Genomic DNA, 15,057 nt, shown 5'->3' on the forward strand with positions numbered 1-15,057 from the left:
CGGCCTGGTTTCTGGAAGAAGGTTCACCCTGGGGAAGGGACTTGTCCCTCTGTTCTGGCTCAGCCAACTGGGTGTGAAGGGTGTGCGGCCCTCTGCACTGGCCACTAGGGGGCACAGAAGAGCCAGCCCAACTGCCTCAGGTCTCAGCACCCTGCCTTTCCACCCCTGGGACCCGGACTCCCCAAATCTGCGTAGTGGTCGTGGCTCCATTTCTCCCATTACTTAGAATGTGTCCCCCCCTGAACCGAGAGAGGGTGTTAGGAGGGCCCACCACCGGGCTGAGGCCAGCAGCACACTGCCAGGTGAGGACATCTCCTCCTGGCCCACCCTGACCTGGCCTGTAGCTCTGTCCCTCAGCCAGGCCAACTTGGTTTGCTTCCCACTCCGTCCCCAGGGCCTGCCCCCGTCCGTACCAGGGTGTGCCACCTCTGCTGTTCTTAGTGCTTAGGCCTGGATCCAAGCTCAGGAGATGTGGCCAGCCTCCCGCCCTTCACCCTTTGGGCGTGTGGCTTGGCCCATCTCCCTGTTTTCAAAGATCTTGATGACTCCAGCATGTTTTCCACCTGATGGCAGGCAGATTACTTTCATGTTTACTGCTCGATGAGGGGAAGCAGGGCTTGTGGTGCCTGTGTGCCTGTGTCCGTCTGTGTGAGTATATGTATATCCCTGTCTGTGTGTGTCTGTGTGCGCGTCTGTGTCTTCGTATATGTGTGTGCACACCCTCACTCACATGCATCTTGAGGCCAGTATTTCAGGTCATGATGTTCCATATCCTAAACCGTACCAACCTGGATACGAGAACTGGGCCAAAGGAGAAATTAAGAACACAGTGAAGGGGAGAAAATTGTATAGCCACACCTCCACAGTGCAATCCAATCAGAAGTCTTAACTTTAAATACCTTTGTGACTTCAAAAAGAGCAGTATGCCCAAATTCAGTGTTCAAGTTAAGAGTTTGGAAAAAGAAAACCCAAGTAACTGAGAAGGAGAAAAAAAAAAAAAAGGCAGAAATAACTTAGAAAAAAAAAGGAGAAATGATTTGGTAAAAGCTGGCTCTTTGAAAAGTTGACCCTTTGCCAATTCCGAGAGCCCTAATCAGGAGAAGCGGCCGTGGCCAGCCTTCTGTGACCCCGTGGAGATTTTCCCAGTGTGTGGGAATAGTTGGCATGAGTTTATGTTACCCTGTTGGGATTTTTGGTTACTAAACTTCTCTTCTCTTTTCCAGAAAGGTAAGGGGGACATGCTGGAGGGGGGCGGGGGCAATGGGTCACATCTCCTTACGTGACAAAAGATCAACTCTGAACAGTGACTTTTCCATTTCCATGATATATACTGTTGCTTTCTTTATCCTGGGTCTTGCTGTGACTTTTCTTTCTGGGACTTTTCTGTCCTCGGCCCAGAAGAAAGGTAAAGGTGGGGACTCTGACCTGGAGCCCATAGACAGCTGGCTCATAACCCAAGGAATGGTGAGAGGTCACCAGCTGAGCCGAGCCCCCTGTCTACCCCAGCGCTTACCTGTGTCACCTGCTGAGCCCTTGTGAGTCAGACAGTACAAGGCCATTCTCTCCTAATGACTGGATGCCAAATTTCCCCCTGCCAAAATGTCTTCTTGTGTTTGTACAATCTCCTTAAGCCACAGACTTTCAGTCCTAGAAACGCCTCTGGTTTTCTGCTAAGGTCCGTGCCCCTGGGCCTTAAGGGTCTGGGACATTTGTGGAAGTGAGGGGAGGGCCCTCTCCCTCCTTTTACTGTCTCTGGAGCTCTCGGCAGTATTCGCTTTTCCAGGATGAGCACAAGGTACTGTGGCTTTTGCTTATTGTTAGGAGGGGACATTTCTAAGAGAACAGACTCAAAAGCATCTGATCAGTTGGAGAAGCCCCCTCCAGCCTCTAGATCTGGCAGTCCTAGGCTGATGGGTTTTTATAATGGAGTAAATGTGTGCCCACTACGTCCCCCAGAAGAATTTGAGACATCTTAAACACACAAACACAATAGAACAGAATAAAAAGAAGACCAAGCCAGGGGAGTTGAATATCATCAACACAGTTCTCATCAAGTAGAGCTTTTCTGCCACAGAGACCCGAGTGGGCCTCTCCTGCCTCATCTGATCAGGTAGGTGGCCCTGAGTCTGCTACAGAGAGAGAGGGTGACCTCGTTCCAGGCCACTTGCCTCAGCGTGATGATTACACTTCTAATGAAGCCACCGTCCTCGCCTAGCACCTCTAACATAGAGACCAAAGGTCTGTGCGTGCGTGCGTGTGTGGCAGGGCTGGAGCAGGAGAGGGTGCACAGAGGGAGGGACGATAGAAGCAGTCAGGCATCAGCCTCCGGGGTGGAGCCAGGCAGACACTAGACACATACTGGGGAAGAAGCGTAACCGACCCCTGGAACGCGGGCCAGGCTGTGGCCGGCGGAGGGGTGTTCAGGCAGGCCAGCATGTCTGAGGCTGTAGGTGGCACGGCAGGGGTCACCTGTCTGAGCGAGGTGTGGCCAACATGCAATGGCCGCACGGAGCCATCAGAATCGAGGGGGTGGGGGTATCTTCTACCACCCCAGCTTGGAGCTAGGGACCTTCGCACAGCCACGCTCGGGCGGGGCCAGCCTTCCTCCATCTGTCGGCAGCAGGCACTTCATACTGCTCTTCTCCTGCACGCGACCCCAAAGCCATTCTTAGAGACACAGGCTTCTCCGGGCCCCTCATTGACTTCAGAGACAGGCTAGGGCTGTGGTCCTCGTGTGTGGGTGACCTTAGAGCGGGACTCCTGGAGACCATGTCCACTCCAGTTCCAAATTGGGAGGATCCAGCCGTGTGTCCTTGTGCCCGTTAATCCTGCGAAAAAGGATACTGCCCGAACAAACTACCCTGAGTGTGGCATTAGCAGCTGGTGGTGGCGCCTGCCTCTGCCCACACAAGATCCCCTCCCCCCCGCCCCCCACTAGAGCTCCAGTCTCCAACTTTCCAGAAACAAACCCAACTAACAGCTAACCTGGTATCTCACCTGCCTGACTGCAGTGGTTTGTTTTTTTTTTTCTTTTAAACAATGTATATTAATTGCTTTGCCTTATTTCCCCTAGTGTAGAAGCCCTGAGTCCTTCCAAACCCCCAAGTACAAATTCTTTACTTGGAAACTTTTTGTACTCTTGAGTAAGGCTGAAGGGCTTTTAGGCTGCTGCTCATGTTTGGGGGGGACCATGTTGTAGGGAGGATTTCTCAGTTCTCGTGAAATAGCACACCTGAGCTCTCCAGAAAGTGTTCCTGTTGCGTTGTAAATCAGACTCTGAGGTTTCCCCGTGGGTTGGGGGCTGTGAAATGGGCCCGTGCTCTCCTGGGACTTCAGGGGTCTAGACTTGCAAAACCACAGTTGACAATACCAGATTCATTACCAGTTGAAGAGACCCCTGAGCAGCGTCATGAGCCGCTCTGCCTGGAGACTGCTGGGAAATTGCCCCCCGCCCCCGGCCATAAGCAGGATGCAGCCAGAAAGATCCCCTGAGAAGAACGAGTGTCGGTCCCAACAAGAGCAGAAGTAGGTTGGTAGTAGGAGTGTGCTACGGCCCAAGCCCACGCATGGAGGGGTGCCGTAATCCGGTCCGGCAGACCCCCCGACACAGCAAGCCCAGAGTCACAAATAGCACTGGCTGTGGCCGAGCCGGTAGCACCGCTGCCCCCCACCTGCCGCCCCCTAAGTGGAGCCAAGTGAGGGTCAGCGCACGGCAGACAGCTCACCCAGCACCCACGTCAACATCTGCCACTTCTGGCACCCGACACGCCGCTTTCTCTTTGGACCCTGAAGATGGGCGGGCGCGTCTCACCGTTGGCTCAGCCAAGCCAGACCCGTATGCGCCGGCCTTTATTGGAGGGTGGTCCTGTGCCAACTTTCTCTTATTTTTTTTTACTTCGCGTCTTCTTCCCTTTCTGTCTCCCTCCCCCAACACACTCCTCTTCAGACCCTTGGATTAGCCTTCAGCCTTGAATCATTGCCCAAGAAGGTGCTCTAACCGTGGCATGTCAGAGGCCACAGTCTCTTAGGGATCAGCTGGGCCAGGCTTCATCTGACGGATGAGAACACTGAGGCCTCCCAGGGGCTTGGTGACGTGCCCAAAGCCACGGGGCAGTGACAGAGTCCAGTGCCCTCTTCGCTGGCCAAGGCCTCTCCCTTCCCTTCCATCGGCATGGACGAGGGAACTTCCTCGTCCCTCCCAGTTTCTGTAGTTCCTGTTGGGAGAGCAGTGTGCACATTTAGTCTGTGTCTGGTGGCATCCACATTATTAGAAGAAACTTTACCCCAGTGCTACGCTCAAGGCATTGATTTACCAGGGTAGGAGGTGTATATAGGTAAGTTACTGTGTGCAACCACAAGCAGGTCAACCCTTGCCCTGTGTTGTATAAGCTTTACCGTTAGCTCTCCCCCTAGTTCCATGGAGATTCCGGCCCTGAGGCCAAGTGCCTTTCATACTGGAAGGAGTCAGTTCCGATCGTCATGATATTCCTGGCTTCTGAATTAGAAAACAGAAACCCTGACCTGGAAGTTAAGGGGCTTGGAGTCCTGTGGGGTGAAAACTAAATAGAACCTAGCCATCACGCCACTTCTCTGATGGGGAGACTGAGGCCAAGAACTGCCCAAGCCCCCCTCTCCCTGCTCTGCCTCTTTACCCAAAGTCCTGAGGCTTCTTAGGACAGCAGAGACTCCAGGGCTCCTGAGTGAAGAAAGAAGCAAGTCCAGAAAAAAGTGATATGCTCCAGGGATCTGACTAGCCCAGCCCAGCCGACCCATCGCCCAGTGCTCTGTCATCAGCCTGGCTCCTGGGGCTTTGCCTGGAGGATGCCCTTCCATAAACACACTACTTATTTGGAGAAATCTGAAAGGGGGAAGAAAAGCGTTCCCATGATCCAGCTTTTGGGAAATTTTTGTTTTTGAAGGGGTGAGGAGTTTCTCAGATGTCAGTGTTTGTTTTCTGAGCGTGCTGGCTTTCAAGATTAATCCTCAAAGAAGAAAACTGGAGCGTGATACCCAGCCTCGAGGGACTTATTTTTGAGCAGTAACAAAAATATTGTAAAGCCGTATCTGAAGGTTTAAGACCCATGACCCCTTAGTGGCTGTTTTTCAAGCTTCTGCAGCACATTGGAAAGCTCTACCCATCGAACCTCCATTTCTCCTCGATAGACTGAAGCTGGGTGGGTATAAGAAAGCCCAGCACACACTCCCAACAAATGCGGTTGGCCATGTTTTCTCTTTGGAGACGCCGCTAACTTTCCAAGCTTTTGTTTCTGGGAACTTGGCGTGGCGCGCATCCTCCCAGAGGCCAGGCGTTCTGACTTAAAAGCATCAAGATAATGAAAATTGGCATCTTCTGTCACAGGAACATGTCAAGACAGAAGTCCTGCCAGCAAGCGTAAAATTAGCAGATCGCACTCCGCGCGCCTTTACTGCTTTCTTTTCGATGGAGGAGTTGGGTGCTGCCTTGGGTGCTGTTAGCACATCCACGCTGGGCATCTGTGCCCTCTGAAATGAGAGTCATGTGCTCCTTGTCCCTAGGAGTCATTTCAGGGTGATTTGAACTCCTTGACGTTTTTTTCATTCCAACACGAGATTCCCAGTAAGTCAAAGAGATAAAAGGACAGCGTAGACAGAGTCTTCCTAATCTGATCAAGGGGTGGGCTTGAACCTTTATGAAAACGCGTGTGGGGTGCCCACGCTGGGTCTGTAGTGCGGCACGATACACGTGAAGGCGCTCCAGGTTACCAGAGCGAGGGGGCTGCCAGCCTCGCCAGGTGCGTGTGTGCACGGGACACCTGCTCGGCACACTCGGGCCGCCCTAGGGGCCCTCGCTCTACCTCACGCCCCAAACTCTGCCAGCAGCAGGTTTCCGTCTCTAAGGAGCGGCTTGTCCCGTCAGGGCAGGGCTGGGAATAGGAAATCTTTGTTCTTTTCCTTTGTTAAGCTCATGTTATTTTTCAGATTTGGCAAACACCAAGGCAGTCTTCCCGGTGCTTATTTTAACTGTATTCTTACCCTAGACTGTGACGCTGGGGGGAAACCAGCTATAGACACAGTGCTAGAGAATTTTCTAGAAATAGTGGACTTGTGAGCCGCTATTGCATTCTAGCCAAACGGACGTTTCAGAATCACCGCCCCGGAGGCCTTCCACAGGTGGGCCAGGCATGGAGACTGCTCAGGCACCCGTGAGGCATGTCTTTGTTTTCTCGGGACCCAGTCACCCCCACCCCGGCTACCGCTCCCTGGTTTTCAGTTGAGCTTTTCTTTGGCTCCCGAAGCGCAGCCAGCCATTGAGAGCTGGGGAGGCAGGGTGAGACTAAAGGAGCCACTGCATTCAGGACTGCTTCGTGATTCTCCCCTGAAGAGACACAAAGACAGCTAAAGCCCCAACGTCGCTTTGGTCCTCAAAGCCCCAGCTTTGCCCGCTTGTGTTGGTGGTGAGATGTGCCCGCCTGCTGTCAGCCAGGCCGCACCCAGGCCCCGGTGCTCCCCTCCTCCCACTCAGAGACGCACTGGGACACATTCCGAAATACTTTCAGCGCCCGCCTGGCCACCTGCACCCCCTGCTCCGGGCAGACTGCCACCTGGGATCCCCAGGGGCATCAGGGGCTTCCTGGTGTCTCCTCCAGTCACTCCCAGGGGCTGGGCTCGATGGCGGGTAGGCAGGACTCTTCCAAGGGTCCTAACCTGATGAGTTCGAAACCAGCCTGTGGGACCAGCGCATTCCTGAGATGAGAAGGTGCTTTGCAGCCCTGGGCTGAGAGTAGTCAAAAAGTTATCCATTTCAAGAATGCGTACTGCTGCCCTCCCTCCTCCTCTCCCCCCCCCCCCCCCCAGCGCCCGCCGGTCAGCCCTGCTTCTTAGAACTGGCCACCTCATTGCTTCCCTCACCTGCCATTTCATGTGTGGCTGCCTTGTGTTGCCCGTGCCTGCTGTGCCAACGTGTTTTTTTGCTCTGTGTACGTTTTGGTTTCGTTCCGGGGTTGCTTTTGACGATTTATTTTGTTCGGTGTTCTGTCTCCCCTCGCCTGGCTGTGGGGCTGCCTGACCCGCTGCTTGCCGCCTCCATAGATCCCCGTTGCGCAGCCCTCTGTCATGGACGACATTGAGGTGTGGCTCAGGACGGACCTGGTGAGACTCGACTTTTCTCTTCTGTGTGTGGGGCGTGGCAAGGCAGAGGTGCTTCTGAAGACAGGCCCGGGCCAGGGGCTGCTCCCCACTGGGGTGGCAGAGGAGGAAAGCCCACTGGGCCCAGAGCACCTGCTCCGGGCGCGGCCCCGGGGCCTCGGCAGGCAGGGCTCTGGCTGGCTCCGAAACCACACACACTTGCCTCCAGTTACTTTTCTGTATCTAGTGTGTGTGTGCTTGGGTTCTTTTGCTTTGGGGTTTTGTTTGGGTTTGGGGGGGATTTTGTGGGTTTTATTTTTATTTTTTATTTTTCACTGTAAACGATATACAGAGATGAGCCAGGTGTTTTTTTGTTTTTTTGTGGGGTTTTTTTGGTTGGTGTTTTTGCTTTTGTTTTTGTTCTCGTTTTTTTTTATTTTTTACTTGTCACCCCACTTCCCCGGTATGTTCTGGTGTCTTGGATTTAAAAGAACCCTTACCCTCGAGACTGTTGTCTCTACCCACAGCTAGGACAGGAAGGTGAGAACATCACGCAGCTGCAGATGGCAGCAGGTCCCAAGAAAGGGAGGGCTGCAGGGGCTGGTCCCTCCTGCTGCTGCTTACAAAGCACTTTCCCTCTCAGGCGGCTGCAGGGGAGGCAGAGTGGGGGTTGCTGGCCAGGGGGGCTGACAAAGAAATGCACTCTGGGAGGGGAAGTGGCTTGCCCAAGGTCGTGGGCTGGGCAGATTCTCCCTTAGTCCTAGAGCCACCTCATCTCTTGTTCCTAGTTGCCACCTCTTCAGGGGACCTCGTCCCCAGAGCAGAGCATCTTTAACCACAGGATTGGCCTGGCTGGCAGTGGGTTGCCGACTTGGCCCCCTTCTGTACTAGGGTAGGGCCTCCCACTGCTCCAGGCCACCTCCCCACAAGGCCAGGCTTTCTGAAGACACTCATTGCCCAGCGAGGCAGGCACCCAGGTGCCATGCCAGGGGAGGAAGAAAACACCCCATTATATTTTTCCCAAGGGAATGCCTGGAAAAGAACTAGCTCTTGTCACAGAGACAAAGCAGGAAGGAGCAAGGCCCTCACCTCATGGGGCAGGGGGGGCGGGGAGCCCAAGGTTCAGAAAGGGGGAGGGACCTGTCTGACAAGGCTGAGCAGATCAGTGGCAGGGCCAGGAAGGAAGCCACGTCTCCTGCTGAGCCCAAGGCCCTGTCCGCTTCCCCATCCAGCTCCCTTCCCTATCACTGTGCAGTAAGTTCCCAGTGACCACTGCGTTCTCCAAACAGAAATCAAGTCCTATCCACTGTCATCGTTAAGAGCTCTCCGAGCTCCCATGGCTTCTCAGGAACCGGCAGCAGGTGACGGAATCTGGGCCACAGGAGGCCGTGGGACATGGCTTCTGGCCGGACAGCGCTTTACTGCCAAATACTGCTTGGTATCCGGCCCTGTGCCATGGACTTCATGGCTCTGTCCCTTCCAGGCCTCATGCAGTTCCCAGCTGTTGGCATGGACAGCGGGTTCCCAGAGTCCTGTGGCTGCTGAGTGAAGGAGCACCTGAGGGGGCCCTGGGCACGCGCGCAGCTCAGCCTCCTCCTTGGGGCCCTGCTCTGGGAGTGTCACTGGGTGGCCAGAGGCCTGCTGTGGTCCTGCCTGTAGCCTTAAACCCAGAGAACCGGCCTGCGCCTTTTTTTTGGATTTTTCTTTCTGGTTCTTCTGGAGGATCAAAGCCTAGAACTACGGAGTTTGGGGTGGTTTTATTTTTGCTTTCTAGAAAACAAAAGTTTCCGTGTCTTCAGTAAGACAAGCAGTATTTTACTATCACAGAGCTCTGGGCACGGGGAATGGGGGTTTGGCCCAGGCTGGGCCCTAATACTGCTCTCTCTGCTCCTCCCACAGAAGGGCGACGACCTGGAAGAGGGCGTCACAAGTGAAGGTACGACTGGGCCAGCACCTTGACAGCTCCCCACCTTCTGTTGGCTACCCCTGCCCCAGACTCTTGAGGTGCATAGGGGCCGGCACCCCACTGTCTTGGAGCCTCCACTGCCAGCGTATCTCCCGGTGCCCATCCTTGCTTGGCCTGGCCTCCTGGGCCAGGGGCTTCTCTGCTCTGTCCCAGCCAGGCCCCGTGCTGATGAGGGAAGTGTCAGAACATGTGACTTTAAGAAGGTCACAGAGCTAGTGAGTAGTAGGTCCCGATTGCCATCCCAGGTCAGCGTGACCCCCAGATCTGCAAGCCTAATCAGTTTGTCCCTACCCCTGAATTCTTAATCTAGCAGAGAGACAAGACATGCTGTGCAGTCCACAGGGCTGCCTAGGGAACTCATCGGGCCTGGCGTTCTGGGACCCCACTTCTGGGGGGCCAGTGGATGACGGGTCGGGTAGGGAAGTTCCCATCAAGGTCCTCCAACCCCCCCCCCCCATCTCGCCCTCTCTTTCTCTCCCCTGCTCCTCCTGTCTCCCCCACTCCCTGCCACTCTCCCCTCTGCACTGCCTCCTCCCTGCTTTGCCAGACCATCTGGTCAGACCCCCTCCACTGGCAGAACCTTGCTTGGAGGATGAGCATAGGGTAGGGGGATGTTCTCTGCCAAGTTTAAGTGGGGACTTGCCCCTCCCAACTTTCCCTTCCCTGCTTCCAGTGCTGATCTGGTGCATGGAAAAGCCCCAATTGAGAGGGGTGGGGCTGGAATCGTACCTGCCCCTTCCCCCTGTACCATCTGCGGGTAGCCAGGCTTCCTGCTTGCCCTGGAGGCGGCAGAGGAGGAAATCAAGCCCGGGTGTCTGGGCAGCAGACGGGGCCCAGAAGCACCCCTGGCTCTGGCTGGCTGCTCCCCTGCCGCTCCCTGCCTCCCTCCTTCCCTGGCAGGCAGCCCAGGCTAGTGTGCTGAGGGTGGGGACAGTGAATGGGGCTCCGAGGGGAGCAGGTGAGATGTGGCGGTTAGAGCCTCACTGTGGGCCTAGCCTCCTACCAACGCTGCCCCTTGCCCTGGTTTTGTATTGCAGAATTCGATAAATTCCTCGAAGAAAGAGCCAAAGCTGCTGAAATGGTTCCCAACCTCCCCTCGCCCCCAGGGGAGGCCCCGGCCCCGGCCCCAGCCTCAGCCTCAAACCCCTCCGGTCGGAAGAAGCCTGAGCGGTCAGAGGATGCCCTCTTCGCCCTGTGAGCTGTTCTGCGGTTCGGCTCCCCAGATGGCAGGTCACTCCTTGTTCCCCCGGTCCACACTAGGCACTGGCCACTCCTCCCGTCCCCAGTCCTCACTCGGTCCTGTGCTGCTGTGTCTCCATGGAAACGCCACTGTGTTTGCTCCCAGGCCTCCCACTAGTCAGGACCAGCTTTAGCCACCTTCTTCTCTCTGGGTGGTGGGACAGCATCGAAGCAGCCAGAGGCTCTCTTCCCCTGCCCCCGCCCCTCTGGCCCACAGGCTCCCTCTACCCATGTGTCCTCCCCAGAAGAACAGGCAGTGGGACCCAGACCCAGGCAGGGCAGTCCCCGTGGGACCATTTCCTGAGGAGACACCTGGACTGCCTTTCCTCCGGTTTCTGCCCACAGAGAAGGGGCTCCGACCCCAGCCCCTTCCCCCCCCTGTGCCCTGCCCCTACCTGACTCAGTGGGTCTCCTTGGACCGGCCTACGCTCCCGTGCCCCTGTTCCAGAAAGGGCTTGTCTGCACCTGTGGGCTTGGTCTCCCTCCCTGGAATGCTGCTCCCTGACGCGCGTCCCCCTGTGGCACTTGGCGTGCTCGGCACTTTAGAAGGCTCTGCGGGTGCCCTTGTGTGAGGCTTCTCGCCCTCTTGACCCTCTCTCCATCACTCAGCTGCTAACCCGGGCCCACGCCAGGCTGGCTTAGCAGCTGAGCCTGGGAGTGAGGGGTCCCCGATGCACCCAGGGAGAGGGAGAGCCAAAGGCAGTTGCAAAGACGGCACGCGACCCATGGATGATGGTCACGAGGCACACGGGTTAGCTCTTACAGAGATACACAACTGTAAACCAAACTGCCCCACGTCCCCATCTGTGGAGGGGCCCGCATGGGGAGGAATTGCTCTGGCTGCTTGGGAAAGCTTGGTGGGCTTGTGAGCACACCTGGTCTGTGGCAGCCTCTGTGCCACTACCTCCAGGGTCCAGGAGCAGATGGCTCTGCACCATATTTGGAGATCCAGTGACCAAGGGGCTGGAGTGACCTTAGGGTCCCTGCACTGCTCCTTGGTGTGGTCTCCGCTTCTTCCACAGAACGTCCTGACAGCCTGCCCTCTCCCCGCCCCGAACCCCCCTTGCTGCTGATTTGTACCCTCTCTCCAAGCCAACCTAGAAGACTAACAGCCTGGGGCTCAGAGCTAGGGGTTGAGGACACCTGCTCCCGTCACGGGGTGTCTCCTGGCCGTGGGCAGGACGCTCAGGCTCGATGCGGTCCAGGGTGCAGCCCGCCCCGCCCCTGTGCCGCGGTTGGCCAGGAAAAGAAAAATGCTGCGGCAGCTGCTCCGAGCCAGCCCGTGAGTCCCCGGGGCCCGGGTCAGTGTTCCGGAAGGCGCTGCCCAGGTATTGGGGCCAGACGTGTTCCCGAGCCGTGGCGTGGCCAGCCCTTCCCACCTGGCAGCCGGAGTGGGGTCAAGAGGCCGGGCTGGGCGCAGGCCAACATCAGTGCCTCAGGCTCTGGAAGAAGCATTTAAGCCACGGCCCAGCACCTCTGGTGGAGAGCGAGGCGCTGCCTAGCCCAGAACCCTGTGCCCTGGTCCGGGGTCTGGCTGGGGGCCCTCCTGGCAGGACCAGCCGGGGGTGTCACACTCCCGATTCCTCAGAGGACGTGCAGGAAACTCCCCCTCAGAGATCAAAGCTCAGCCAGCCTGACTCCAGCCCTGCCCTCCCTGGCAGCCAGTGCCACACCTCTACTGTCCCCCACCCCGACCCCACCCCTCGGTCCTCTCCTCCTCTCGTCAACGTCAACGTTGCTCACAGGCAGAGCCCCCTGAGGTCTGCCTATTTGGACGTTAGGAAGTCTTAAGTCAGCTGGCTTGACGTGAGCTGCCGAGGTGGCTGGGATGGTCCGATTACACCTAGCCACCCAGCTAGTACCCCCCAGCGGCCTGGAGCGCTGGTCTCTGTGAGGGTCAGGGGCCCATCCCTCCGCGGCCAAGCCCGGCAGCCTCTGAGGGAAGAGCCAGCGTCCCCGCCTTGTGGAAGGAGAAGTCCCCCCAAGAACAGGAGCCTGAAGGGCCCAAGGGGAGAGGAGGCTCCTGGCAGAGTAAAGCCGAGGCCTGTGTCTGTCTGGGGGAAAACCCAGCACAGCTGCTCTTAGTACCCACGGTCCAGAGCTGCCCCCCAACTCCAGGCAGGGCTTGCAGAGTCCTGGCTGCCCCTGGGTGGCAGATGGTGATGGAGCCTGTGGGCTGGCAGGAAGGCACTGGCTCACACAGGGGAGAGCCCCCTGCCTTCCCGGCCTGCGGCTGCCCTTCCTGTTGACAAGTCCCGTCCAGAGGCAGCCTGCCCCTACCTGGAAGCTGAGGTGACACATGCGTGCGGCCCGCGCAAAAACCCAAGCAGGGGCCCAGGTGGCCTTAAGGGGGTGCTGCTCAGCCCTTTCTGTCCTGCGGCCCGCAGGCACCCCAGGCCACTCAACCACTGGTTCCCTTCCATGTGGGGAGCACAGCTCCCAGGCTCCCTGCTTGGGGAAGGGAGCCGCGCTCCGGCAGGAAAGCTGGCCAGTGCCTACCCCCCGGGAGAGTGAGACCCTCACGAGCCACCAGCCGCTCCACAAGTGTTAGAAATCACAGATACAGTATGTACTTAATTACACTAAATTATTGCTGGGATTCCTTATAAGCACTAATTATACCTGATTATAGGTTAAAATATTTATTTTGTCAAAATATTTTCTCGGGAATGTGTTTAACCTTTTCTGTGTTCATTGTGTGCTGAGATGAGAAAACTAACCATTTCTTCCTGCCTACTTTTGTGGCCAGTGGGCAGCTGACCCAGGGCACACTAGTGGGCTTTGGGCCAGCCTGGCCCAGAGCAGTCCCTGCCTGGGAGCCCCCCTCCCAGGGACTGAGCAGGCCGACTGGGGCCAGGCCGAGAGGTGACCCGCCTGCTTATCAGCCGGGACAAGGGGTTTCTGAGCTGAAAGGGCTTGATGCTGGCTGGGGCCGGAGGGAAGGGTGACTTTGTCTGTGGTCCGTCCTGTCTTTCTGTTTTGTCAGCCCCATCGGTGTGAGCGACTGGGCCATCTGCCTTGGCTCACTGCCCTTCCCTTCCTCCCCCTGGGGTCCAGAGCAAGGGGGCCTGGGGAGGTGTGGGGCCCTCACTGTCACTCAGGGCCTCCCACAGGGAGAGTGGTGGCAAGGGCTGTGGATAGCGGTGGCAGCAGGCACCTGGACCCCTCCGGCTTCATGGGGCGGACAGCTGCTCAGCCTCCTACACTCTTGTCCCTCCTCTTCCTTCCTGCCGCCCACCCCCACTTTGTCTCCACGTCTGCTACACACGTTTCTAACTCAGTCTGACCCAGCCTTCTGGATGGTTTGTGGAGGACTGTGGGCTAGCAGGGGAAAAGCACCATGCAGGAGTGCCGTGTTCTCTGCCTGCCCCAGCCGGCCCACCACGAGCCTGTCCTCCATGTGCCGTAGGGACTCTGGGCCCCTCTGCTCGTCCACCCCCATGGGGAACAGCCAGCTTCACCACCATGGCTGAGTGTGCGTGCCCCCAGAAGATGCCCCCTGTGGTACCCGCCTCTCCCAGTGCCCGTCTCCGGCCCTTCCTGTCTGTGGGGGTCCAAGTCAGGCTGCCCCTGCGGCCACCAGCTGTCAGCCTTGAAGTTCTACTCCTCCTCTCGTGTCTGAAATCTCCAGGCTCCCCTGGAGAAAGGGGGATGGATATTTATTTTCTAAAGTTTGCACTTAATTTGTGAGGGTCTCAGGATTGGGGGGGGGGGCTATTGAAAGAGAGACGTGTTGAGTTTGTTGTCCAGTCCTGGAAGTCTGATGTTCTGTTCACTGTTGTGCGTTTCTGTGGGCAGAGCCGGTTCTGGAGGGCGGGTCAGTGCACTCGAGGCTCAGCGCGTCCATCCACCCACTGGCTCTCCTTCCAGATACTGTCTCTCTAGTTTGGGTTCTTGCATGTAAAATACACCACAATAAATAAATGAACAAACTGTTCCTCTGTGATCTCTGTGGAGTCAGCTGTGACTGTCTAAAGGACCTGCCAGTTCTGGGCACCTGCTTTTTTTTTTTTTTTTAAGTGTTAATTATTTTTGAGAGGAGGCAGGGAGGGAGAGCGGGAGGAACAGAGAGGAAAAGAGAGAATCCCAAGCAGTCTCCGCACTGTCAGTGCAAAACCCGATACGGGGCTTGAACTCACGAACCGTGAGATCATGACCTGAGCTGAAACCAAGAGTCGGACGCGTAACCCATCGAACCACACAGGTGCCCAAGGGCACCTGCTTTCTCTAAGCAGGGGCTGCCCCAGGGTCCCCACTAAAGGCAGCCATTCTGGAAGCTTGCTCCGCTCCCCCCTCACCCATGCCCAGGCTGTTTGAGGGTGCCGGTGAGTCTGGGCTAAAGGAAAATCCCCATACCTGTTCCAGTTTGGCTATCTTGGGGCACAAGGCTGGTTTGGGGGTGTTGGTTGTAGCAGCTGGAAACCTGCCATGGCCTGCCTGCGAGCTCTACCAGAGCCTGTGGTTCTTTCTACGTCTTATGCCAGGCCTTAGGCACGTTGCGGGAGGCCCTCAGCCCTGTCCCAGGTATCCAGGCCTTGGGCAAACAGGCCAGAGCCATCTCCTCCTGGGCTCCCCAAAGTTAGGCATCCACCGAATCATCTGGACAGCTTGTGCCACACACTGGGAGTTTAAGAGCTGCTGCTCCAAGAACCACTCCCCCCTTCTAGAAACAGCTTTATCGAGATCTGATTCACATAGCATACGATGCACCCATTTTAAGTGTCCCATTAGGTCGTTTTCAGTCTATT

At 56.8% G+C, this 15,057-nt stretch overlaps 1 protein-coding gene across 5 annotated transcripts in view; it reads left to right on the plus strand.

The window, feature by feature from the left end:
* Positions 1-14,242, plus strand: part of TOM1L2 (target of myb1 like 2 membrane trafficking protein) — a 120,643-nt gene extending 106,401 nt beyond the window's left edge. For 2 of the 5 annotated variants that reach the window (XM_042916763.1, XM_042916765.1), the window contains exons 13-16: positions 1,399-1,464; positions 7,069-7,128; positions 9,004-9,040; positions 10,108-14,242. In XM_042916763.1, the coding sequence (XP_042772697.1) occupies positions 1,399-1,464; positions 7,069-7,128; positions 9,004-9,040; positions 10,108-10,268 (324 nt within the window). In that variant the 3' untranslated portion in view covers positions 10,269-14,242. The remainder of the gene's footprint in view (positions 1-1,398; positions 1,465-7,068; positions 7,129-9,003; positions 9,041-10,107) is intronic. The other 3 variants (XM_042916764.1, XM_042916766.1, XM_042916767.1) reach the window with 3 other exon arrangements.
* The last annotated feature ends 815 nt before the right edge of the window (positions 14,243-15,057 follow it).

Source organism: Panthera leo, chromosome E1, assembly GCF_018350215.1.
Source record: "Panthera leo isolate Ple1 chromosome E1, P.leo_Ple1_pat1.1, whole genome shotgun sequence".
In the NCBI taxonomy this organism is placed as follows: domain Eukaryota; kingdom Metazoa; phylum Chordata; class Mammalia; order Carnivora; family Felidae; genus Panthera; species Panthera leo.